At 43.4% G+C, this 26584-nt stretch overlaps 1 protein-coding gene across 3 annotated transcripts in view; it reads right to left on the minus strand.

Moving 5' to 3' along the window:
* The window catches only part of URGCP (upregulator of cell proliferation), a 92349-nt gene that overhangs the window by 9146 nt on the left and 56619 nt on the right, over positions 1 to 26584 (minus strand). For 2 of the 3 annotated variants that reach the window (XM_060157468.1, XM_060157467.1), the window contains one exon: positions 8451 to 8521. Coding sequence is in view for 1 of the 3 variants with exons in the window: in XM_060157466.1 (XP_060013449.1) it covers positions 8451 to 8521; positions 23392 to 23405 (85 nt within the window). In the remaining 2 variants the exon portion in view is untranslated. Of the gene's footprint in view, positions 1 to 8450; positions 8522 to 23391; positions 23645 to 26584 lie in introns of those variants that run through there. The other variant, XM_060157466.1, reaches the window with a different exon arrangement.

The raw sequence follows: 26584 nt of genomic DNA on the forward strand, positions 1-26584 counted from the left end.
CGTTCTCAAGGTTCATCCATGCTGTAGCATACCGTAGAATTTCCTTCCTTTTAAAGTCCGAATAATATTCCGTTGTATGTATATACCACATTTTGGTAATCCATTCATTCACTGATGGACACTTAGGTTGCTTCCATGTTTTAGTTATTGTGATTAATGATGCTATGAACCTGGGTATACAAATATCTCTTTGAGGCATTGCTTTTGATTTTTTTGGGTATATACCCAGATGTGGAATTGCTGGATCATATGGTAGCTCTATTTTTAATTTTTTGAGGAGCCTCCATACTGTTTTCCACAGTGGTTTCACCATTTTACATTTCCACCAACAGTGCACAAGGGTTCCAATTTCTCCACATCTTTGCCAACCCATGTTCTTTTCTGTTATTTTTATAGTAGCCATCCTAATGGGTGTGAGGCGGTATCTCACTGTAGTTTTGATTTGCATTTCCCTAATATGATTAGTGATGTAGAACATCTTTTAGAGTGCTTATTGTCTATTTGTGTATCTTCTTTGGAGAAATGTCTATTCAAGGACTTTGCCCATGTTTTTTTATTGTTAAGTTTTAGGAGTTCTCCATATATTCTGATATTAATCCCTTATCAGATATATGATTGCAAGTATTTTCTCCCACTCTGTGGGCTGCTTATACTCTGTGGATAGTGTCTTTTTGATGCACAAATTTTTTAAATTTCCATGAAGTCCAATTTGTATATTTTTTCTTTTGTTGCAGGAGCCTTTGGTGTTAATGTCCAAGAAATTGTAGCCATATCCAAATTCATGAAGCTTTTGTCCAATGTTTTCTTCTAAGACCGAGTTTTCAGTCTTACATTTAGGATTACGTTCATCCATTATGAGTTAATTTTTGTATACAGTTTTAGGTAAGAGTCCAACTTCATCTTTTGCAAGAGAATACCCAATTTTTCCAGGACTATTTGTTGAAAAGACTGTCCTTTATCCATTGAATGGCCTTGGCACCCTTGTCAAACATCATTTGACTGTATATGCAAAGGTTTATTTGTGAGCTTCCTATTCTGTTCCATTGGTCTGTATATCTGTCTTTATGCCAATATCACATTGTTTTGATTACTGTAGCTCTGTAGTAGGTTTTGAAATCAGAAATTGTGAGCCTCTAGTTTGTTCTTCTTCAAGATTGTTTTGGCTATTCACTGTCCCTTGAGATTCCATATGATTAGAATGAATTTTATATTTTTGCAAAAACTGTCATTGGGTATTTGATAGGAATTGCACTGAATCTGTACATTGCTTTGGGTAATATTGACATTTTAACAATGTTAAGTCTTCTGCGGGGAAAGGCAAGATAGGGGTAGGGGATTAAGAGGTACAAACTACTATGTATAAAATAAATAAGCTACAAGGATATATTGTACAGCACAGGGAATATAGCCAATATTTTATAATACCTATAAATGGAGTATATAACTTTTAAAAATTGTGAATCACTGTTGTACACCTGAAATTTATATAATATTGTAAATCAACTATACCTCAATAAAACAAACAATATTTAGTCTTCCAGTCCATGAACTTGGTAACTCTTTCCACATATTTATATATTCTTTAATTTGTTTGAAAAACGTTTTATAATTTTATTGTACAACTCTTTCACCTCCTTGTTTAAGCTAATTCCTAAGTATTTTATTCTTTTTGACACTATTGTAAATGAAACTGTTTTTGTAATTTCCTTTTCAGGTTCTTCATTTTAGTATAAAAATGCAATTGATTTTTGTGTGTTGGATTTGTATCCTGCTACTCTGCTGAATTCATTATTAGTTCTAATAACTTTATGTGTGGATCTTCAGGATTTTCTATGTATAAGGTCATATCATCTGCAAAGATAATTTTACTTCTTCCTTTCCAATTTGGATGCCTTCTTCTTGCCTAACTGCTCTGGCTAGAACTTCCAGTACTAGATATAATAGAAGTGGTAAAAGCAGGCATCATTCCCTTATTCCTGATCTTAAAGGAAAAGCTTTCTGTTTTCACCATTAATGTTTATTGTGGGTTGTTCATATAAGTCTTTTATTATGTGAAAGTAGTTTTCGTCTCTTCCTACTTGGTTGAGTGGTTTTTTTGTGTGTGTGATGAAAGGACATTAACTTTTGCCAAATGATTTTTCTGCATCAGTTGAGATGATCACGTGGGTTTTTTTCTCCTTCATTTTGTTGATGTGGTATAGTACACAGGTCTATTTTCATATTGTTAAATCATCCTTGCAATTCAGGAATAAATCCCACTTGGTCATGGTGTATCATCCTTTTAATATATTGCTGAATTCTGTTTGAATATTAGTGTTTTGTTGAGGATTTTTGCATCAATGTTCATAATGGATGTTGGTCTGTAGTTTTCTTTTCTTGTAGTGTCTTTATTTCGACTTTGGTGTCAGGATTACGTTGGCCTTAGGAATGAGTTAAAAAATGTTCCCTCCTTTTCAATTTTTTGGAAAAGTTTGAAAAGGGTTGGTATTAGTTCTTCTTTAAATGTTTGGTAGAATTCACCAGTGAAGCCATCAGGAGCAGGGCTCTTCTTTGTTGCAAGGTGGTTTTTTTGTTTTAATTATTGTTACTGATTCAATCTGCTTACTCGTTATAGGTCTATTCAGATTTTTTATTTTTGTGTGATTTAGTCTTGTTAGGTTAGGTCTATTCAGATTTTCTGTTTCTTTGTAAACTTTGTGTTTCTAGGAACTGTCTTTCACCTAGGGTTATCCAATTTGGGGGCATACAATTGTTCATAGTACTCTATTTTTTATTTCTAAATGTCCCCACTTTCATTTCTGATTTTAGTAATTTGAGTCTCTTCCCTATTTTGTTCTTAGTCCACCTAACTAAAGGTTTGTCAATTTTGTTGACCTTTTCAAAGAACCAACTTTTGGGTCACTGATTTTCTCTATTCTCTATTTCATTGACCTCCACTCTAACCTTTATTATTTCCTTCCTTGTGCTAGCTTTGCATTTAGTTTGTTCTTCTTGTCCCAGTACAACTTAAGGTTGTAAAGTTAGGCTGTTTATATGAGATGTTTCTTGTTTTTAATGTAAGCATTTATAATTATAAATTTCCCCCTCAGTACCACTTTTGATGCAGCCCATAAGTGTTAACATGGTGTGTTTACATTTTCATCTATCTCTTCTTAACTATTTTCTGATTTCCTTGTGATTTCGTCTTTGATCCACTGGTTGTTTAAGAGGACGTTGTTTAGCCTCTGCAATTTTGTGAATTTTCCAGTTTATGTTATTGATTTCTAATTTCATCCCACTGTGGTCAGAGAAGATACATTGTGTGATATCTGTCTTTTAAAAAACCACTGAGATTTACTCTGTGGTCCTACATATGGTCTATCCAGGAAAATGTCCCATGTGCACTTAAGAAGAATATGTATGCTGTTGTTGTTGGGTGGAGTGTTCTGTATAAGTCTATTAGATCTAGTTGGTTTATCGTGTTGTTGAAGCCCTCTATTTCCTCGCCTATCTTCTGTCTGGTTGTTCTATCCATTATTCTGAGTGGGGTATTGGAATCTACAACTATTATGGTAGAACTGTCTATTTTCCCCTTCAATTCTGTCAGTTTTGGTCTCATATATTTTGATGGTCTGACATTAGGTGCATAAATGCTTATAATTATTATATCTTCTTGCTGTTTTGAAATATTTGTTAACATGTAATGTCCTTCTCTGTCTCTTGTAACTGTTTTTGATTTAAAGCCTATTTTGTCTGAAATTAGTATAGCCACTGCCATTCTGTTTTGGTAATTATTTGCATGTAATATCCTTCTCCATCCTTTTACTTTTACAAGTTTATGTCTTTGGATCTCAAAAGTGAGTCTCTTAAACACTGCATATAGTTGGACCATGTGTTTTTATCAATTCTGCCAATCTCTGTCTTTTGATGGGAGAGTTTAATCCACTTACATTTAAAGTAATTACTGATAAGGAGGCACTTATTTCTGTGTTTGTGCTATAGAAACAAATTTTCTATAGACCTATAGCTTTTTGTCCCTCATTCCCTGCATTCCTCTCTTCTTTTGTGTTTAGTTGACTTTTAAGTAGTGAAATGTTTGAATTCCTTCTTGATTCCCTTTTGTGTATATTCTATAACAATTTATTTTGTGGGTGCCATGGGGATTACATTTAATGTCGTAATGTTGTAACATTCTAATTTGAATTTATAGCAGTTTAACCTCAACAACATACAAACACTCTGCTCCTTTACACTCTGTCCCCACTGCTTTTGATATCACAAAATTATATCTTTATATAATGCGTGCCCCCAAACGTAAACTAATAACTCTTTAAATGCATTAGTCTCCTAAATTACATACAGAACAAGATTTGGAGTTATAAACCAACAGTAATGCTAGCTATTACACTGATTTTTTAATTTAAATATATTGGTCTCTTAAATCATTTAGAAAACAAAACATGCAGCTACAAACCATTGTTACAATAATACTAGCTATTATAATTGCCCATGTATTTGCCTTTACTGATATCTTTATTTCTCCGTACAGCTTAGGGTTACGGTCTAATGTTCATCTTTGCAGCACACCCTTGAGCACTTCTTCCAGGGCCAGTCTAATGGTCACAAACTCCCTCAGCTTTTGTTCAACTGGGAATGTCTTGATTTCTCCCTCATTTTTCTTTTTTAATTAATTAATTTATTTTTGGCATTGGCAGGCAGAATCTTAACTACTGCGCTACCAGGGAAGTCCCTCTCCCTCATGTTTGAAGGACAGTTTTGCTGGATACATGAATCTTGGTTGACAGTTTTTTTTAAAAGCACTTTGAATACATCTGCCTACTATCTTCTGGCCTCCAAAGTTTCTAATGAGAAATCTGCAGATAATCTCTTTGAGGATCACTTGTGTGTAATGATTTGCTTCTCACTTGCTGCTTTCAAGATATCTTCTTTTTTTATTTCTTTTAAAAATGTAATGATAATGTGTCTTGGTGTAGGTCTCTTTGAATTCATCTTACTTGGAGTTCATTGAGCTTCTTGAATGGTTACATGTATGTCTTTCTTTACATTCAGGAAGTTTTCAGCCATTATTTCTTCAAATATTCTCTGTGCCTCTTTCTTTTCTCCTTCTGGGACTCCCACATGAGTATCTTGGTCCTTTTGATGATGTCCAGTATGCTCTATGTGCTTTTCTTCAATCTTTTCTCTTTCTGCTCCTCAGCCTTGATCATTTCCATTGTCCTATCTTCAAGTTCACTGATTCATTCTTCTACCTGCCAAGTCTGCCTTTGAATCCTGCTAGTGAATTTTTCATTTCAGTTATTGTACTCTTCAGCTCCAGAATTTTGTTTTGGTTTATTTTTAGGTTTTCTATCTCTTTATTGATATTCCCATTTTGTTCACTCACCGTTCTCCTGACTTTCTCCATATCTTCCTTTAGTTCTTTCAGCATCTTTAGGATTGTTGTTTTAAAGCCTTTTTCTAATATATCTGCCATAGTCTTTTCAGGGACAGATTTTGTTGATAGATTTTTTTCCTTTGAATGGGCCATACTTTCCTGTTCATTTGTATGCTTTATGATGTTTTTGTTGAACACCTCTGAATGTAATAATGTGGTAACTCTGGCAATCAGATTCTTCCGCCTTACCCAGGGTTTGCTATTGTTATTTTGTGTCTGTTTTTTTTGTTTTGATTGTTGTTGGCTGTCTCTGTGCTGAGGATCAGCCTAAGGTGTAAACTTAAGGTCTTCTCTGGTCTTTTCTGAGCATTTTCCTGGAAATGCACAATCACTTTCTAATTTTCCCCATATATGCAGTTGTTTCTTGGGGGGGGGGGGTTGTTGTTGTTTTAGTTATTTATTTTTATTTTTGGCTGTGTTGTGTCTTCATTGCTGTGCGTGGGCTTTCTCTAGTTGTGGCGAGCAGGGGCTACTCTTCATTGTGGTGAACAGGCTTCTCATTGCAGTGGCTTCTCTTGTGGTGGAGCGAAGGCTCTAGGGCTTCAGTAGCTGTGGCACGCAGGCTCAGTAGTTGTGGCTCGCGGGCTCTAGAGTGCAGGCTCAGTAGTTGTGGCACATGGGCTTAGTTGCTCTGCGGCATGTGGGATCTTTCCAGACCAGGGATCGAACCCGTGTCCCCTGCATTGGCAGGAGGATTCTTAACCCCTGCACCACTAGGGAAGCCCCTATGCAGTTGGTTTTTGAATGTTCTAGTCTTTAATGTGTGCCTTACAAAAGAGGAATAAGCAAAAAATGATGCAGAGAAGGTGTTGGCCTGTTAATTCCCCAGTAAGTCACTTCAGCTGGAGGGGGAGGGGCTTGCAACAATGTCTGGAGGTGTGACAACTGCTGCCCCCCTCTTTGTCTTCACTTCTGTGATCAGAAGCAGCCATCAGCAATTAGAGCACAGACACTTGATATTTGGGGGGCAGGGGTTTTTTGGCCACCCTCATTCCCACAAGCTGTGTCAGGTTGCTCTAAGATCATGTGCACAGCTGCCTGCCACTTGGCTGGGAGTGGGAGATGCGTAGCTGCTACTGTGTTAAGAGCTGAAACTGACCAAAATTAACTGCAGTTTACCCTCTAATTCTTCCCTTGGAAGTTGTAAGCCTTTGACAGACTCTAGAGTTCCAGAATAATTACATCAGACAGATTCTGCCAGCACAACTGTTGTCCAGGTGGGGAGAGGGATTCCTGGTGCTTCCTGCTGTGCCATCTTCCAGAATTCTCTTTAATGACTGAAAATAAATTTTTTTTTTTAAAGAATGAGTTATGAAGTAATTAGAGTCCTCAGACTTGAGATAAGGCAAATACATTCTATAGGATGATTATATAAAGCACAAATCAGGCAGAACTAACCCTGCATCTATGCTTTTGGAAGTCTGGAGAGTGCTTAGCCCTGGCAGAGGCAGGGTAGGAAGTGATTAGAAGGTGGACCTCTTAGGTGATGGTTTTGTTTGGCTTCTTCTCCTGGATGCTGGTTAACTTAGGTCAGTTCATGTTTGTGAAACTTTATCAAGCTATGCACTTACAATATGGGCACTTTTCCATATGTATATTATACTTCAATACAACTTTTTTTTTAATCTTATAGGTTGAAGAGCTTACTTTAAGTCTTAAAAATAAAATACGTACTGAAGAGGAATTCACATACCTCAGAAAGAAATTTTTTAAAAACAATTACACAAGACTTATTCACTGGAGAGACACACAAAGACAGAATTTGGGGGAAGGGCCAGAAGGTCTCTGAGCCTCAGTTTCCTCAAATGAAACAAAGGACCAATAATAACTATCTTATGAGGCTGTTGTAATAGGGCAGCCTAGCTCACAGTAGGCCAGTAAGGTCGTTTCTTTTCCTCAGCCCACTCTCAAATTTTCTTGCCTGGTGTTCTATAGCAATGCCCTCTAATAGAACGTCTTGTGATGGAGCAAATGTTCTACTTCTGCACTGTTAAACATGCAGCCACTCGCTGTATGGCTATTGAGTACTTGAAATATGGCTAGTGTGAATGAGGAAGTGAATTTTTAATTTTGTTTAATTTTAAAGTGTGTGCCTAGTGGCTAGTGTATTGAGTAGCACAACTCAAGATCTTGAGACACTGAAGGGCTTTGGGCAATTACTGCTTGATCCCAACTTTGCTACGAGCCTTGACCAACCGGCCATGAACTCCCATAGTGCCAACCTTCTAGAATTTAAGTTCCATGAAGACCAGGACTTTTGGCCATTGTATTCACTATTGTTTCCTATATTCACAATCCCTACAACAAGGCCAGCACATGGTAAATAGTCAATAAATATTTGTTTGAATGAATAAAATAAAACTGGATTAACCCAAACGTATTTGCATATTTTTGTGGGGTTATTTTTGCATAATGCTATTAATATCCAATAGAACACATTCATTGTGAGAAGCACCAAACTAATGAAAGATAGATCCAAAATGAGTTATTAAGAGAAATTAAGATGTCTACAGTGTGGCCACCACACCTTAAAGATGAAGTCATGAGGGGCAGCTACAGCCCCACCCCCCCAAATCCCCAAAGAAAGAAAAGCCAGCTTGTAAGGACCATGATCAGGAAGACTACAAGTCCCAGTCTCCTAGGGACAGTCCCAATTCATACCTCTTGTCCCAACAAAACACACTGCTCACTCTCAGGTGTGCCCAGTTTAGAAACTAGACAGCTGCCCTCAACACAGCTCAGAATGGCAGGAACAGCAACGTGCTGAAATTGGAGTGATGTGCTCCCGGTAAAACTGTGTGGTAAATACCTTTTTAAAAGTGAATCCTATTTTGAATATATGAGGGAAGCTTAAAAGACCCTTAAATGGGTCTTCTTGTAAAAGGGAAAATAAAAACCTTAGGCTTATTTATTTTGGAGGTCCATGATCCACAGCCCAGGGTGGTGCTGGGATCCAGAATCCCAATGGGCCAGAAGAAACAGATCTGCTTCCGAGTGGACAGAAGCCCAACTTTACCTGCAATGGCCACAGCTGTTCGTCTCTCAGATGCTTTTATTTCTGGGGGCACTTCTCCCAAATCTGAGTGTCTGAAACAATTTCAGAAGAAAATTATAATTAAATTAATGAAATACCACTTTCACCTATCAAATTGGCTGCATATCAAAATCTCTTGAGGAGCCTTTAGAAACTACAAATCCTGGTTACACTCCAGATCCTCGAAACCAGAATCTCAAAGCCAGGACTGGGCATCTCTGCTTTTAAAAGTGCCCACGCTGGTCTAGAAAAACCAGCACTCTCAAAAACTGTGAGACAGAGCAAACAGCCATTCAGAAAAACATAAAACTATACATAACCTTTGACCAGTAATTCCACTTCTACCCTAAGGAAATAATTAAAATTTAGTTACAAATATGTTGATGACAACTTTATATATAATAGTGAAAAACTGGACGCTTTTTTTTTTTTTCTTTTTTTTTGGTCGTGTTGGGTCTTCATTGCTGTGCACGGGCTTTCTCCAGTTGCAGCGAGTGGGGGCTACTCTTCGTTGCAGTGCACAGGCTTCTCGTTGCGGTGGCTTCTCTTGTTGCGGAGCGTGGACTCTAGGCGCGCAGGCTTCAATAGTTGTGGCACGTGGGCTCAGTAGTTGTGGCTTGCAGGCTCAGAAGTCGTGGCGCACGGGCTTAGCTGCTCAGTGGCATGTGAGATCTTCCCAGACCAGGGCTCGAACCCGTGTCCCCTGCATTGGCAGGCAGGTTCTTAACCACTGCGCCACCAGGGAAGTCCCCTAGATGCCTTTTAAATCAAAATACAATAATAGGAATTATGGTACGGTCTTATTCTGCAATCATTAAAAAATATTCTATGGATCTCATTTTGTGGACAAAAAGTTGTATGATACGTTATGGAACGACGTTAATGATATGTTCATTAGTGGGGGGAAAGTCAGGTTATAGAAGAGTATGTACAGTGTGATTACTATTTAATAAAACTATGTCTATTCATCTATAGGTGTATACAGGGAGATCTAGAAGGATGTTCATCAAAAGTTAATAGTGTGGGCAGGGGAAAAAAAAAAAGGTATTGTAATTTCTGGGCTTCCCTGGTGGCGCAGTGGTTGAGAGTCCGCCTGCCGATGCAGGGGACACGGGTTCGTGCCCCGGTCCGGGAAGATCCCACATGCCGCGGAGCGGCTGGGCCCGTGAGCCATGGCCGCTGAGCCTGCGCGTCCGGAGCCTGTGCTCCGCAACGGGAGAGGCCACAACAGTGAGAGGCCCGCGTACCGCAAAAAAAAAAAAAAAATTAATTCAGGATCATCCCTCCCTGCCCACACTATTTTTTTTTTTTTTTTTTTTTTTTGCGGTACGCGGGCCTCTCACTGTTGTGGCCTCTCCCGTCCGGACGCGCAGGCTCAGCGGCCATGGCTCACGGGCCCAGCCGCTCCGCGGCATGTGGGATCTTCCTGGACCGGGGCACGAACCCGTGTCCCCTGCATCGGCAGGCGGACTCTCAACCACCGCACCACCAGGGAAGCCCCCTGAATTAATTTAAGTAGGCTTGATAAGTATAATCTATTTAAGAATAAACTATTTTAGATATATCATAGGAATGAGTAAATGTGTTGATTTCATCAGAAGTCAGGGTTCCATTGTTGAAGAAAGGGTGTAAAAATAAGGAATGGAGGAAGTTAGAAAAAGAGTTCACAGAGGTACACTGGAACTGGAGGTACTGGTGTGTACTCGTGATTTCTATATGCATGCTCGTTGTACACATGTGTATCCATTTGTGTAAACGTGCATACATTTCCTAGCTCTGTCCACTGAAAGGGCCACGAAGCAAAGACACTATAGTACCAGTGAGCATACCAAGCACCCTTTCATATCATTCCACACTAACAGACACCAGGTCTCCTTGGAGAAATTACAGATTCCGGGGCTGGAGCAGCAAAAGAACAAGATGAGCCTGAGCATCTTATTTCAGAAAATTAGGACGTGCTCAAAAAACGAAAATGCCGGGGCATGTCACAGGACACAGGAGCCAGCTTGAAGGGGCTCCCACTACCAAGTGTGAGTCAATTTGGGCATGAATATAATTAAATACAGTAATTAATTTAACACCATTGAAAAACAGGTATTAATGAGCCCGTACAGATAACAAACAGATAAACAAACGGGGGGGATGAGGGCTCTTGTTCATCAGAGAATGCTAATGTGAAGGGTGCTGCAGCTGGCGCAGCATCACTTTCAGAATCATCCTAATCAAGAATGGTGCAAGCTAGCAACACCGACGAATGCCAATTCTTGCAGGAAAATGTTGACAAGGAGCAAGATACTTGCCCAGGCTCAAAATGTTTCCTCACAGATTGCTTATTAGGTGCTAGGAGAAAAATAAAACCTAGCAGTTATACTTGGCTGGGTAATCAAAGCCAGTGACCATGGGGACAGATGGCTATGTGTGCCCCCAGCTGTGGTACCCTGAGGAAGGACACATCATCACCTATACAGCATTCTGGCTGAGGATGTAGAACCCTGATCTCATCATAAGGACAAACCCAAAATGAAATGTTACGCTAGAGGGGGAGAACAATATTATTATCTCAAAGTATGAATGTCACAAAAGAAAAAAAAAAAAGATCGAGGAAATGTTCCAGATTAAGGGTGCTAAAGAGACAAGAAAAAATGCAATACCTAACCCTAGACTAGATCCTGAACTAGAAGGAGACATTTTGGGGTCTACTGACTAAACTGAAATATAGGTGCTGTCAATGTCACATTTACTGATGTTGATAATTGTACTGTGGTTATGTGAGAGAATATCTCTATTCTTAGGAAATAAGACACTGAAGGATTTAGGGATAAAGGGTGATGATGTATGCAAGTTACTCTCTAATGGTTAAGAAAATAATTATATACATGTGTATTTATGTGTGTGTGTGTATACACATGCATACGCATGGAGAGAGACAGCAAGAGAGAAAGAATGATAAATGAGAATGGTAAATGAGCTAAAATGTTACGAATAGGAGATTCTGTATAAGGGGCCTTTTTAATTTTGTAATTTCTCTCTAAGTAGAAATTATGTCCAAATAAAATGTTTTAAAATTAATAGTGGTTAGTTATTTCTGGGTAGTATGATATCCATTTATTTTGTCTTATTTGAATTTTTTAAATAGAAGAGGCATGTATTGATTTAATAAAACGAAATGAGCCATTAAAGTAATGCTGTTAGTCTGGGTCAGGGCCAGAATCAGATATGTGTGTGCCCCAAGAAAACTTGGTAATCTGCCACCCCTTCAAACCAATGTTCTTCCAAGAGTGTACAGGTTTAAACTTTAGTTTGTGGCAGGCCCCCTCAGAGACAAGCAATCCAGTTCCAGTTAATTCATCAGCAGAAGAACTGTTTTGTGTTAATCAAATCCACCCTCCTAGAGGAAAGAAGGATTTCAGGATGCTTGGTTGTTATTCCAGCATGTTCCCCGAAGGTCTCATCCTCAGCCCTCTCTGAAGGGAGTTCCAGTAACCTCAGTGGTCACTGTGTTCACGGCTGTTTTAGCCACTTTATCAGTGCAGAGGACTAGGCAGCTCTCTGACTTAATCTGACCCTGATGCTGACAAAAATGGGACTTTTCATTGTCTTCTCTTCATTTTTCTGCAAAGAACATATATTGCTTTTGTAATAAGAAAAGAAGGTAACCTTAAAAAAAGAAAACATGACTGGTTAAAAATAGTTTCCCAGTGGGGAAGAAGCAGGCCCGGCCTGGTGGTGGCATGGAGCCCTGTGCTGAGACCCAGGTAAGAAAAGGGCAGAGGACAGGTAGTTATACCCAGGGCGTTGCCCGGCCTCTTCCCACTGCACACAGGCTCTCAGGACACACTCGCCAGAATTTCCCAGGAGAGGAGCTTAACTCCAACCCTATATTTTCCATGCAAGAAAGTAGAAAACAAGAGTGAAATTTTCACAGGGACAACCCTGAGTTTGTGCTAATTTCTGAAAATATACATATAAATCTGTTCTTGATTCTTGCCAACGAAGTTCACACCTATTTGAGTCTCTGTGTTGTAAACTGGAAGCAGAGCCAAGTCTTGCAAGAGAGAACAGCAATAGAACGTCACCTGTGTGCAATGCTTTTTAATTTACAACTCTGCTTTCAATACCTGTATGGCCTGAATTGTGTCCCCTCAAATTCCTATGTTGAAACCCTTTTGCATATATGGCCTTTAAGGGAGTAATTAAGGTTGAATGAGGTCACAAAGGTAAGGCCCTGATCTGATGCGACGGGTGTCCTATGAGAGGAGGAGACCCCCAAGAGCTTGCTCTCTCTCTACAGGTGCACAGGAAAAGGCCAGGTGAGGACACAGTGAGACAGTGGCCATCTACAAGCCAGGGAGAGACACCTCAGGAGAAACTGAATCTGCCTGCACTGTGATCTGGGACTCCCAACCTCCAGAACTGCAAGAAACAAATGTTAAGTTACCCAGTCTGTGGTCCTTTGTTATGGCAGCCTAAGCAGCCCAGCATCACCAAGCTAGGAAGCACAGGGCCAGAACCCGAACGTGAATCTTCTGGTTCCCTTTCGGCTCATTATTTGTAAGGCTCAGATTGGTTTTAGGTAACATAATTACAGCTGGTAATTACAAAAACCATAAAAAACAGCCCATCTGCCAACTCCAAGTCTTGCCAAGCCTGCTCTTGCCTCCACAGGCAGACAAGACCAGGGGAGTGAGAACAAGCCGTGCTTCCAATGGGCCCAGACGTGAGCAGAGCGGCCTTTTACAAAGCAGTTTTTGAAAACTGCGAATGTCTTTTTCTGATTCCAAAAATAAGACAAATATACAGAAAAGTACCAAGAAAATGCCTTTGCTCTTTTGAACAATTACTCAATATGTTAACCAATCCTCCCCCGCCCCCGCCTCCTACTTCTGACCTATTCATGTTGCTGTAGCTCATTGCATTAATCGATATATAGGACTACATTCTCTGCATCCCGTTTTACTTCCTCATTAAGGGCTATTTAGATTTTGGTCTTCTCCTGAGGCCCATGTTGGTCCTTGCAAGACCCCAGGGCATAGAGCCAAAAGTGGAACCCAGCGCAGGCCCCGCCTGGGGGCCACCAGCACAGAGGTCCGGCCCGGGCATGGGCTCCTGGTCTCCATGCTGCCCAGGCCTGTAGCCTCGGTGCCGTGGCATCACGGCTCAGCTTCCCTTCTGGGGGCACCTCCCCACACAGACTTCTCTCCAGGGCAAGAAGCGATCGGAATGCCACCCTGAGGGCCAAGTGTGTCTAACAGTTCTTCCTCACAAAGTTAGGAAGCAGACAGCCTGGTGTGTGCACAGGGCTCCCTTCAGGTCTGGCAGGCAGAGTCAACAACCTGACAGCCCTAGGCCATCCGCCTCACTGGCTGTCAGTCCTGGGAGACAGGGCAAGGCACACTTTCGGTGTCCTTCATTCTCTTTTTCCATTGCACAACAGAATTACCTGAGGAGCTTTCCTATTCATACCTGGAGACTCTGATTCAGGAGACCCATCTCTGAAAGGGAGATGCCTGCCACCACCTCAGAGTTGGGCACTCCTTGGACAGTGCCCCTCAAGGCCAAGAATAAACTGTCCAAACCTTGCGAGCAGGGCTAATTCCTAGCAACAAACCTGGCTCCTTCGTTGGGTGGCACCAATAAAACAAGCCGGCACAGAAAATCTAACAAAAGGAGACTAAATACGGGGCAGTTGCTTACCATAATGTAGTTGACAGTATATTATTAATAACTTTGGATAATAGTTTGACCCAATTTTTGCTGTTTGATGCTAATAGCTTTCAAGATCTTCCCCTTCCTGACCTGCCCCACATCTGGGCCAGCAGACAAGAGAGCCTGAGGGCTCCTTTCTTTGGTGTTAGCTAGGGACCCTCACCCCATTACAACACCCCAAACAAAACAAAAAACAAAACAAAACCTGAGGCCAGTTGCTCTACCCAGAAAGCCTCACTAAATTAGTAATAAACTTTTTCAAACCCTCCTGGTGGGTTGAACTGTGTTTCCCCATAACATATGTTCAGGTCCTAACTCCCTACTATGAATGGGACCTTATTTGGAATAAGGTCTTTGCAGATCTAATTAGTTAAATTAAGATCATGTCATACAGGGGTAGGGTGACCCCCTAATGCAATGAATGGTATTCTTATAAGAGGAAAATTTGGATACACAGGGAGAAGAACATGTGACGATGGAAGTGGAGATTGGAATGATGCATCTACAATCGAAGGAACACTGAGGATTGCTGGCAGCCACCAAAAGGGTAGGAGAGAGGCTTGGGATAGACTCTCCCCCAGAGCCTCGAAAAGGAACCAACTCTGCTGACACCTTAGTTTCAGACACCTGGCATCCAGAACTGTGAAAAAAAGATTTCTGTTTTCTTTAAGCCTCCCAGTTTGTGGTCCTTTGTTATAGCATCCCTACCAAATGAAGACAATGTATGTGTGGCTCTTGACAGCTGTATTAGTTTCTGCCTCTCTTGACATGGGTTCTCCCCTGTATGTGTCCACATATCACTCTTTTTGAAAATATTATTTATTTTTTTGGCTGCTTTGGGTCTTCGTTGTGGCACGCGGGATCTTCGTTGCGGCATGCGGGATCTTTTTGTTGTGGCGTGCAGGCTCTTTGTTGCGGCGTGTGAGCTTCTCTCTAGTTGTGGCTCATGGGCTTCAGAGCATGTGGGCTCTGTAGTTTGCGGCACATGGGCTCTCTAGTTGAGGCACATGGGCTCAGTAATTGTGGCACGCAGGCTTAGCTGCCCCGCGGGATGTGGGATCTTAGTTCCCCGACCAGGGATCGAGCCCACGTCCCCTGAATTGGAAGGCAGATTCTTTACCACTGGACCACCAGGGAAGTCCCATGTCTGTGTCTCTTCTCTGCCTCTTTTAAGGGCGCTAGTCACTAGATTTGGGCCCACCCTAACCCAGTGCAAGTGCAACCTTATATTAAGTAATCACGTCTGCAAAGAACCTATTTCCAAAAAAGATCACATTCACAAGTACTAGGGGTTAGGACTTCAACATATGTTTTGGAGGGAACACAATTCATCCACAATATCGAAGCCCAAACTAGGGGCCATCCCACCTCTGCAAGGTGACCACATGCTTTGAAAAGTTTAAAACTCACTGTGCAGCAGTGGGGACTGGCTAAGAAAACATACATGAAAAGTTTCCATCAAACAGCACATGAGGACAAGTAGATGTCAGTTATTATAACGTAGGTAATAGACAAGCACCTGAAGCCTGGCATTTAGTCCCTGAAATGTGCTGGCACATGCAGGGAGCGTGGCAGAGGGACCCACTGCAGTCCTGCTTTTATGCACCTAGAATTTCCTGAAGGCAGGAGAGGCAGCACACTGGGAAAGGACACACCCCTCACATGTCAGGCAAAGGTGTCCCGCCTACTGCTGTTACCCCTCCAGCAGGATCCTGGGGCAATAATCATTGCCACACCCCAACCTAAGAGTGTTGCAAGGAGAGAATCAGTGTAATGAGCAACAGGTCTTGGTCCCAGGTTCGTGCCATGTAAGTTCACCATACAAGAGGAAACAGCTCTAAAATGCTGCCCCAGTCCTCCAGGAGTTTATACTAGGGTTAGGCTGGAGAGATACTATGAACACTCATTACATGAACTCTACAAAATACAGGTATGTTAATCTTTAAAACAAAGCTGGCCACCCCTGTCCTGCACACCTAATCAGGTTGCTATAGGGACCCAGAGAGACTTACACATGTGAAGCAAGTTTATATAAGGCAGTGTTCTCTTGGATTTATCCACACATTTATTTCCCGCTAGGAACTTTTCTAGGAGTTTGGGATATATCGGCGAAGGACATAAATGTCTCTGCTCTTAGCTTACATTCAGTGAGCGGGGGGGAACTGACAAGAAACAATTTTTGAAAGTTTTAAATAGAAGATACACTGGGAGGCATTAAGTGCTCTGGAAGAAAGAAAGAAAGTGTAGACTAGGATCAGGGTACCGGGCATGTGGTGAATGGGGGCACAGACTGCTGTAATTAGGTCAGGGTGGGCCTCCCGGAGAAGGGGACATGCAAGGGCAGGCTTGGTAGGAGAGGAGGGCGTAAGCCACACGGCCCCCTGGGGAGAGCGTTCCAGGTGCCATGCAGGCCAGGAGGGGCTCAGGGATCGGGGGGGAGGCCGGTGCAGCTGTTATGGAGTGAGCGGGACGCAGGCGGTAGAAGAGGCCGGGTAAGACCGAACTTTCTGGCTTTTATTCTGGAGAATGGGCTGCATGCAAGTCGACATGCCTGTTTGATGTTGAGAACAGATTAGAGGTGACAAAGATCAGACCTGGGTAGTGGCACCAGAGGCGACAACACAGGGCTGGGCTCTGAAAGTCTCTGTGAAGGACTGGACAGAGTGTGTGAGAAAGACAGTCCAGGAAACCTCCAAATGCTCAGGTTCAGTAGAGCTGCCACTGTCTCGAACGGGAAGTCTGTGGATGCGCATGACGGGACCCCGAGCAAGCTAGTGCTCGTGTTGTGGCCCAAGACCCGTGGACGGCCTCCGTGGAGATGCTGAGCGGCACAGGGGCCGCAAAGGGCTGGGGCCGCTTAGGGAAGGCAGCGCTCCACAATGTATCCAAAAGACTACTGTTGGCTCCCTTCCTTCAGACACACAGTCTGCCCACAACAAAGGCAGAAGCACCTTGCTATATTTATCCATGATAACAGAAAGAAATGGTGATGTGGAAGAACTAAGAGATCAACTGGAAAACTGCTGTGAGCAATGAGAGAATTCAGTAAGCTGGGGACATACAAAACATTTTTTTTAAAAACCCAATTGCCTTCTTATATACAAACAAGTTTAGCGATGTGAAAGGAAGACTCCCATTTAGAGTAACAACAAGAAAAAATTTAAGAATACACATATAAATGTGCAACATCTATATGAAAAGAATTTCTAAATACTAAAGAATATAAAAGACTCGGACAAAGCCATATCCTTTGGGGAAAGAAAGGCTCACTATAATTTTAAAGTCGATTCTCCCTAAATTAACCAATAAGTGAATTTAGGTTTGAAAACAGGGGAGCTGATTCTATCCAGAAATATTTGTGCAATAATAATCAGGAAAATTCTGAAAAAGAACAGGAATGAAGGCGGACAAAACCTGCGAGACAGCAAAACATAGTACAAGCCACAGTACGTTAAGGCTGTAGCACTGGTTCATGAATAGACAGAGTTCAGTAAGAGAAGAGCCCAGAAACAGGCCCAAATACAGGTGGGAATTTTGTCCCTGATCCAGGCAGCTCTAAGCGTCTGGTGATTATTCAATTACAACAACATGGAAAAAATAAAGGTAAATCCCTACTACTCCTTTCACCAAAATGAAAACGACCTGGATCTAAGAGGTAAATTAGAAAATGAAACCAAAAATGCACTGAAAGAAATATTAAAGACTTAAAACAAAGATCTCAGAGCAGGGAAGGCTTCATACAGTCAAAAGGTAAATAACAAAGGAAAAGCATTTGTAACACAAACAATGAAAGTCAGTTTTCTCAATGTACAAAGATCTACAAATCCATGAGAAGGAACCAAGAACCTAAACAGAAACAAAGTAACAAAAGACATCTCCAAAAGGCATTCTGGGTTTAAAACAGAACAAGGAGGAGGACACCAATCCACACTGTGCCCTGCCTCCCGGGAGGATGCTTCTCTAAGGAGGATGCCAGTTTCTCGGACAGGAACAGGGGGCAAGGTGCCTGAGATTTCATTTATGTTCCTTTTATACCTTTTGAACTTTTTACCATATGCATATATTACTTGTTTTTAAAAGTAAGGCAACTAACAATTTTATAAAAAGTTACAACGCGGAGAATCTGGGACAGAACCACCACTTCTGAACTACATGCAGGTGGTCTCGCTCAGAATGTATAGCCTCCCGGAGGGAATTCTTCTTTAAAAGAAAGAGCGTGTCTAAGTTATTCCATATTCAGCCATATTTCGTAAAAGCATAATTGAAAGGACAACCACTCTGCTAACACAGACAAACCAAGTGAACACATGCTTACTTCAGTTTCATCCCGAGCGTGCCGGAGAGACAGTGCATGTGCTTTGAGATCAGAACGAAGTACTGAGTCCAACATTTTTGTTGTGCCTCAGTAACCAAATTTAAACCGACTATTCATAATGGGGTCATTTTGCATCAAGTTCTAACTTAAACTGCTTGGGTGGGCCTCGATTTCCTCACCCATACAATACGGATAATGACAGTACTTACTACAGCGTTGTCGCGAAGATTCAATAACATATCATAAGCAAAAGCACTTAGAACAGGGCCTAACAATACACTCTTTGGAAGTAGGCGGGATCTAAATTTAAAAGAGCATTCCCTTGGACTGGAAAGCCCCTGCCAGGGGCTCCTGGTTGTGGATAAGAAGAGGCTCTCCTTGAGCTGGGGGCCAGGTTCGCCACACGGCACTCCATCTGATGAAGCAGTGGCACATCTGCCACCTACAAGGAGGTAAGTGGGCTTTGGTGAGCTGCTCTGCAGAGCCAGGGATGGTTCAGCTACAACACCCTTCCCAGTTCTCTCGTTTTCTCCAGTGGGGACACACTGGGGTGGTTGCTGGCTCAATGGGCAACCCCAGATCTACTGGGGAAGAGCAGAGTCTGCATCCCGCTGGCAAAGCCATGTGTGTTCTCTGGAAGCCACAGCAGCTCCTGAGCAGAGGCCAAGGGCTCCCGGCTGGACCTCACCCAGGAGCAGTTATATACCTTGCCCGACTTGCTCAGTGTCTCCTCCCCACTGTGTGATCTGTGGGCCTCTTCCTCCCCACCCCTGGCCTGGCTAGAGGACCCTTCCTCCACCCACTGTGAAGAGCTTGGAGCTCTTGTGGCCCACTTGGACCAGGCTAGGCTTCAGCGGGAAAGCTGAGCCCTTCCCAGAAGGGGAAGCCCAGGATCCTTTCCTTCCCCACAAAATGTTGGTGTTGGGAGAGAATCTTCCTGGACAGGGAAGACGAAAGGTTGAAGTTCAGTCCAGGGTACTTTGAAATGTCCAGTGGATGTTAATGGGAGTGCTTTCAGTTCCAGGGGAGATGAATCCTGAGGGAGTGGCCAGGAAGGCAGGTGAGGTGCTTGGTGGGGCTCCTTGCCTCCCATACTTTGACTCCAGGACAGGTCTCATTACATCACTCCTGGCCCAGTGCAGACACTGCTTAAGTGCTACAATGACCACATTTTCTGAAACAAAAACCTGAAGGTAAGAGTTTACTTAAGGATATGGATGGTTAGAATTCGATGTTCGCAACCGGATCAAAGAAATGAGGACTGACTATTTCTGAAGGAATATAGGAGTCAGGGAGGAAGTTTCTATCTTTGAACATGGGGTGAATAAAGATGCCATTAGCTTCCTATTTCTTGACTCAATAATTCCACCAGACAGGCAAAACTTTTAAAGTCTGATGTCATCACATGTTGGGAGGTGGAGAGAGCCCTTAAAATGTGGTGGTGGAAGGGGAAGGTGGTACGATCATTCATAAGCATACTTTGGTAGTATGAGCTAAAAAAATGGGCTGGCCCTCTGACCACAGTTCTTTGTATCTACTTCAGAAAACCACTTGCGCGTGTCCAGAGGGAGACACCAAGTGCGCAGCATTATCTTACAAAGAAAACTGAAAACATTCTTAACTAAATAACATAACCATGACCCAGAATATTATATAAATGTCAAGTTTTAGGTAGATCTGTTCTTTGTTCTCACATGAAAAGCATTTCAAAGCATATTGCTGGGTGAATAAAGCAGGCTGCAGAACAGTATGAGTCCATTTATGTAAAAAAGGTGCAAATAAGTGCTTAAGGTGGCAAATTTTACGTTATGTGTAAAATAATAAATTAAAAAATCTGGGGGAGGGGCTTCCCTGGTGGCACAGTGGTTGAGAGTCCGCCAGCCGATGCAGGGGACACGGGTTCGTGCCCTGGTCTGGGAGGATCCCACATGCCGCGGAGCGGCTGGGCCCGTGAGCCATGGCTGCTGAACCTGCGCGTCCAGAGCCTGTGCTCCGCAGCGGGAGACGCCACAGTAGTGAGAGGCCCGCGTACCGCAAAAAAAAAAAAAAAAAAATCTGGGGGAAAAACAGAGCAAAGAACAAATATAACATGTAAATGCAATAGAAAATGTCTGTTGAGATGCCTGCCTAACTAAAATAGGCAGGGAGGTTGGGGGTAGCGGGGGGGACTCTAGTTGTATCTGTAAGGATGTCTCTCTGATAAAAATAATGGCCTAATTTAAAAGACCCCAAAATGTTTCAAGTGGTGGTCTACAGAAAGTCAGACTACACTTGATTTTTATTCTGTTTTATACTTTTTTTGTTTTTCAAATTATCTACCATTAACAATCTGAAAAATATATATATTTTGCACAGTTAACTAGGTTTGCTATCTCTCTAGGTGGGTATGGATGGATGACTAAACTTGCTATGGCTAGGAGGCCCTTCGAGGCAGGCTGCAGATGATGAAGACTATAGACCTTGGTCCCCGGAAAATGCACACGGACCCCAATGCTGCATAGGGAATGCAGGACCCTGGAAGCCCACCCAATCATGTACCCCAGGTTAAGAACCTCTGATTTGGACATTTAAAGCTGCAGAAATGGATGCAATCATGCAGAGAACGTGTGCTAGGTAGGAATTAGCAGAGATGGGCTATGGAACCCAAGGAAACCCCAAGAATGAAGAAGCAGGCAGAGTAAAGAAGAGATGGGGGCCATAAGGAGTGGAGGCCCGCAGAAGAGGGTAGACGGTAGCAGGCTGAGAGCGGTAGCAGGCTGATAAGCTCCATCTCCCCTGTCCCCTCCGCCTCTTCCATACTGCTGTCACATGGATTCCCCAAGAGCCTGATGACAAATATCCTTCAGTGAACAGTGGGCAGTAAGCCCACAAAAGGAGGCCAGGTCCTGTAGTCTGGCCCTGCCTCCATCTCGGGCCTTGTCTCTCCTTAATTCCAAACACACTGGGCTGTGAGTCATCTCAAATATATCTTTTCCTTTGATGCCTTCATTCTTGTCCTTTTCTTTTCCATAAGGCCTAGCACATTGGTAAGCTCCTCAAAAACTGTCAGAATTTCTTCTTTCCTTCCCAACTCTCTTACGGAAATTGTCACTTAGAAAAGAACACCAGATTTGGAGGCTCCTCCGTTAACAGCCCAGCACAAATCACGGCTCCCCTCCCATCCCTGCCCTGAATCTCTGGACTTATTCCTGCAGCACCTAGTCTTCTAGGCTGAATGTCTGCTGACTTGGAGAGGCCAAAGAAGCTGAGGAAACCAAGTCTCCCTGGCTAGACTCTGGTCTACCAGCAAAGCCTGCGGACATATGGAGACAAAGACTGTCCCCAAATTTGTATATATCATAATAAGTACATAGTTCGTTCCATGAAACGACATAAAGTATACTAAAAACGCTGTGACCTCAGCTTTGCAATGGGTACCCCTCAGAAATAAGTACCAACTGCAGACTCATGAGATCCCTCAAAAATAGTCAGGACTGCAAATATCAAATCTGCACTTACATGACCTTCCACAGAGACACAGTTTAGGGACTACTGGCCCACAGAAGGGCACAACAGCCGAGCATTAAGTCCGCCTCTGACTTAATGCAGTGGGCTGGGGTGCCCAATGCACCATCACTTTTTAAAGGCTTCACGGCAGCCCCACACAGGCTCAGCCACCCACTACTGCCTCCGATGCGCCCTGCCTCACCCTTTCCTGACACGAGGGCCAGGAACCCAGTGGGACCTTGAACCTCTGGGTGACAGCCTGGCCTTCTGAGGGATGAACTGTTTATTCTAATTACAAGCTCAAAGTACTGCGTACTTCTGACTGCTCCTCCCTAAACCTAGAAAGACAGCAGGTAGATGGGAAATGCCCATGACTTGGCTGGAGTCAAAACCCAGCTTGCTCCATCAAGGCCCACTGCACTGAGCCAGTTCACTCCAGTGAACTTCCCTTACCTGTAAGGGGCCTGATATCCATCTTCTCTGCCTCTCAGCCCACCATTCCCCCGACCCCACCCCGTGCGCCAGTAAAAGCCCTCTGTGATGTGCAAGGATGTGCAGCGAATTGCTACCATAACCACTAGGTCTGAGACACACTGAATGGTGGACAGCAGTCAAACGAAGCCTGTTACCAACTAAAGCAATGACCTTGAGACTAATTTTCCTCCTCTGTGAAACGTAGCTGTTGCATTAACTCTTGTCATTCCCAGCTTTCACGACTAAATTACCAAAACAAAAAGTAATCATAATGAATTGCTGAGGTTTTATTTTGCAAAAAAAAATTTTTTTTTAAATTACAAACTCAGTGGGTCACCATCATTTCCTAAAAGAAAGAGCATTTTCACACCAAGACAGTGGAAGGGAGGTGATGTCAGAACAGGGGCAGCCACTGTACCCGGGCCCGCGGCCCAGCGCAAGCTGGAGGCCCGGACCAGGCCGAGGCAGGGTCTGCCCCGGCCCCTGCTCCGGACGTTCGGGGACATCCAGGCTGCATCCCGACGGCGGTGAGAACCCAGCATCAACTCCAACGCGAGCAAGCGGAGAAAACAGATGCGGAAGGCAGGGCGGCAGACGCCGGGCGAGCACCAGACGCCGCGGCTCCAGGCCGGGGGCGCCGCTGGGAGGTGGGGGGCTGCCGCTCCCGCACGCCCTCCCGCTCCGCCCGCCCCCCACCAACGGCCTCCGCGCCCCGGGCCCCGGAGCCCGCCCCCGGAGCCGAGATCCTCAGCCCGCGCCCCCAGCCCGCCCCCGCCCGGGCCGCCTCCGCCCGAGGTCGGCGGGAGAGGGCCGCGGGGCCTGGCGGGCGAGCGAGCGGGCGGGGGTCCGGGGCCGCAGGCCGGGGAAGGCCGCCAGCGGCGGCCCGCAGCCCCCACCCCGCAACCCCCCCCACCCCGGCGCGGCCGCGAGCGCCGCACTCACCCGGGCGACGCCATGAGCGCGGCGAGGTCTCGGCGCTGCCGCCGCCTCCGCTTCCTCCGAGCTGAGCGACTCCGCCGGGGAGGGGCCTCGCACCGGCCGCCGGCCGCCCGCCCGGGCAGCTCCAGGCGGCGGGGGCGCGGGGAGGGCCCCGGGTCAGCCGGAGACGGGTGTGAGTGGGCCCGGAGCCGGAGGAGAGTGAGGCCGGGTATCGGCTCCGAGCGTGCGGGGCGGTGGAGACTCGGGGAGGGGGCCCGGGGTCGGCCTGGAGCGGCCTGGGGGCGGCGGGGGCGCGGGCGGCACGGGGCTGGCACCGGGGACGGGGGCGGTCCGCGACCCGCAGCCCGGACCCGCCCACCTGCCCAGGTGCCCAGGTGCCCGCAGGCCGGGACTCGCCGGGAGGCGCCTTCGGTGCCGCACCAGCGGAGAAACTGCCCCGGGGCCACAAAGCAGCTGCAGGACCCAGGTGAAGTCACCACCTCCCTGCGGTATGAGTTTGATTTCCTTAAGAAAAGCCTTTTCTTTAGCTCTGGAGGACGAGGCGTTATTATTAGTAAGCAAAACGATAACTTTGCTTTATCTTACTTGGTGTGCTGCCTTGCCCGCGTTGCTGGCCTCTCAGAGCCGGTTACACATTGTAAAAGGTGTGTCAGATCACACTGTGAAGCCCTAAGGACTGTGGAGGCACTTTTTATTATCCTTTACATTATACTATTTACCAATAATAATGAGTCTGTAATTCCTGCGGTGGGTTTCACAGCATCAGCGATGGGTACTTGAGCCTCAGTTCCTGTCTCGGCAAAATGAGTTTTCAGAGATAAGTGAGCTCTTGTAAGTAAAAACACTTAAAAAGCTCTGGATAATGAAAACCACTGTTGATCACATTTCTGTGTTATATTAAATATTATTAATAATCATTATTATTTTTACTACTAATAAGAACAAGAGACAGTAAAGCTGTGACTGAAAGCCTTGGCTCTGGAGCCAGACTACCTGGGTTGAAATCTGAACTCTTACCAATTACCAGCTCTGGAAGCTCAGGCAAGATAGAAGCTTCCCAGGGCTGTAGTTTCCTCAGTTGAAAAATGAGGATAATAGGTCCCTTCCTCTCTCTGAGGACTGAATGAGTTAATATTTGTAGAGTGATTAATACATTGCCTGGTAAATGGCCTCTTAACCTCCTGGGAATCCATCACATCCTTCTTTCCTTCGGTAAAATGGAATCTCAGAATTGCCGCCTTGAGTTCAGAAGATAATGCTCTGTAAATGTGAGCTGATAAGTAAAGCCACGGGGGTTTGTGAGACCCAAAGTAGGTATAAATCTAAGAGGACCAGGGTTAAGGAAGAGTTTGGGGAGTGGGCAACTGCTAAAAGGCCTGATTCAAGGCAGTAATGACTGCCATTGGAGTGGGGGAGGTCAGATACTTTTTAAAAATAAGCTGTTGGTTTTAAAACATGTTTTGAAATAATGAATAGTGTTAATTCAATGAAATTATTCTTCCTCAATATGAGTTTTACTAGGTATGTAGCATTTCACTGCATGGTGGACCATCATATGTTTTAACCAACCCCTATTATTAGACAAAATTTTGCTGCCAGTGTTTCATTATTATAAAGAATGTGGACAGTAAATATTCTTATAGCCAAAACTCCCCATATACATCCATGAGTATTTCCTTAAGCTGAGTTCCCAGGAGTCAGATGATACTAGTATTTTAAGTCTTTTCAGATACATATATAATCTCTGTATGTGTTTGTATACTTATACACACATACACAAACACATATATACTAATATACATATACTTATATATATACATACATGTATACGTATACACACATGTATATATACACACACATAGAGACTGCTGTCCCAGCACGGTCACCAACACTGATGATAGTGCCAGTTTGCCAAAAGTCTCAATAAATTTCACAGTTTCTTTATCACTGCAAATTTGATAGGTTAAAAAACAGTATTTTGGCAAAATGGCAGACTAGGAAGTTCCAAGCTCACCTTTTCCCACGGAAACATGAAGAAAACAACCAGAAGCTGTCTGAACTCATTTTGTAGTGTCTCTAAAAAAGTTAAAGGTTTACAGCAACCAAGCAAACATTCAAGCAAGAAAAAGCCATCCTAAAAATGACAGCAAAGTTTTGTGGCATTTTCACTTGCCATCGCCCCACTCCTTCCCCAGTGTGGCAGTGGTCTTGTTCTTGAGAAGGTAGCATCCTGTTTCCCAGTCCCCACATTCCTGTCACCTTGAACTGGAGGGAGCAGAGCAGACCTTATTTGTATACTACCTGGCCTGTAAGAAATGGTAAAGGTAGTCCTTCAGTTTGAAAGGAAAGGATGCTAGACAGTAACTCACAGCAGTATGAAGATGGAAAGATCTGACAAAGAAATACATGGGCAATATAAAAGGCAGCGTTACTTTAATTTTGGTAGCAACTCCACTTTTTTATTTCCAACAGGACCGAAAGGACAAATGCACTAAAATACTTATAAATCTATATTATTGGACACACAACGTATAAAGGTATAATTTGTGACATTAATAACATGAAGGGGAAACAGAAATGTATAGGAGTAGTAGAGTAAAACATGTCATTACAAAAAAAAATCAGGTGAACACAAAAGAAGGCAGTAATAGAGACAAATACTGTAAGACTTTTTTATTAAGTAGCAAAGTGACAGTAGTAAGTTCCTCCTTAAGGGTAGTTACTTTAAACGTAAATAGATTAAACTGTCTGATCAAAAGGCAGAGATAGGCAGAATGGATTAGAAAAATGATCCAAATATATACAGTCTATAAGAGACTCACTTTAGCTCTAAAGACAGAAGATTGAAAGTGAAAGGATGGAAACATATTCCCTGTAAATATTAACCAAAAGAAAGCTGGGTAGGCTATACTAATTCAGACAAAATAGACTTCAGTTTAAAAACTTACAAGAGATAAAGAAAGACATTATATATTAAACAAAAGTTAATCCAACAAGACAATTATAAACATGTATGTACCAAAAAGAGCCCCCAAATATAATGAAGCAAACATTCACAGAATTGAAGGGAAAAATCATTCCACAAAAATAGTTGAATACTTCAATAATCATTTTCAATAGTAGATAGGAGAACCAGACAAAAGATCAATAAGAAAATAGAGAACCTAAACAATACTACAAGTCAGTTGTACCTAAC

Source organism: Lagenorhynchus albirostris, chromosome 8 (assembly GCF_949774975.1).
Source record: "Lagenorhynchus albirostris chromosome 8, mLagAlb1.1, whole genome shotgun sequence".
Taxonomy (NCBI): Eukaryota; Metazoa; Chordata; class Mammalia; order Artiodactyla; family Delphinidae; genus Lagenorhynchus; species Lagenorhynchus albirostris.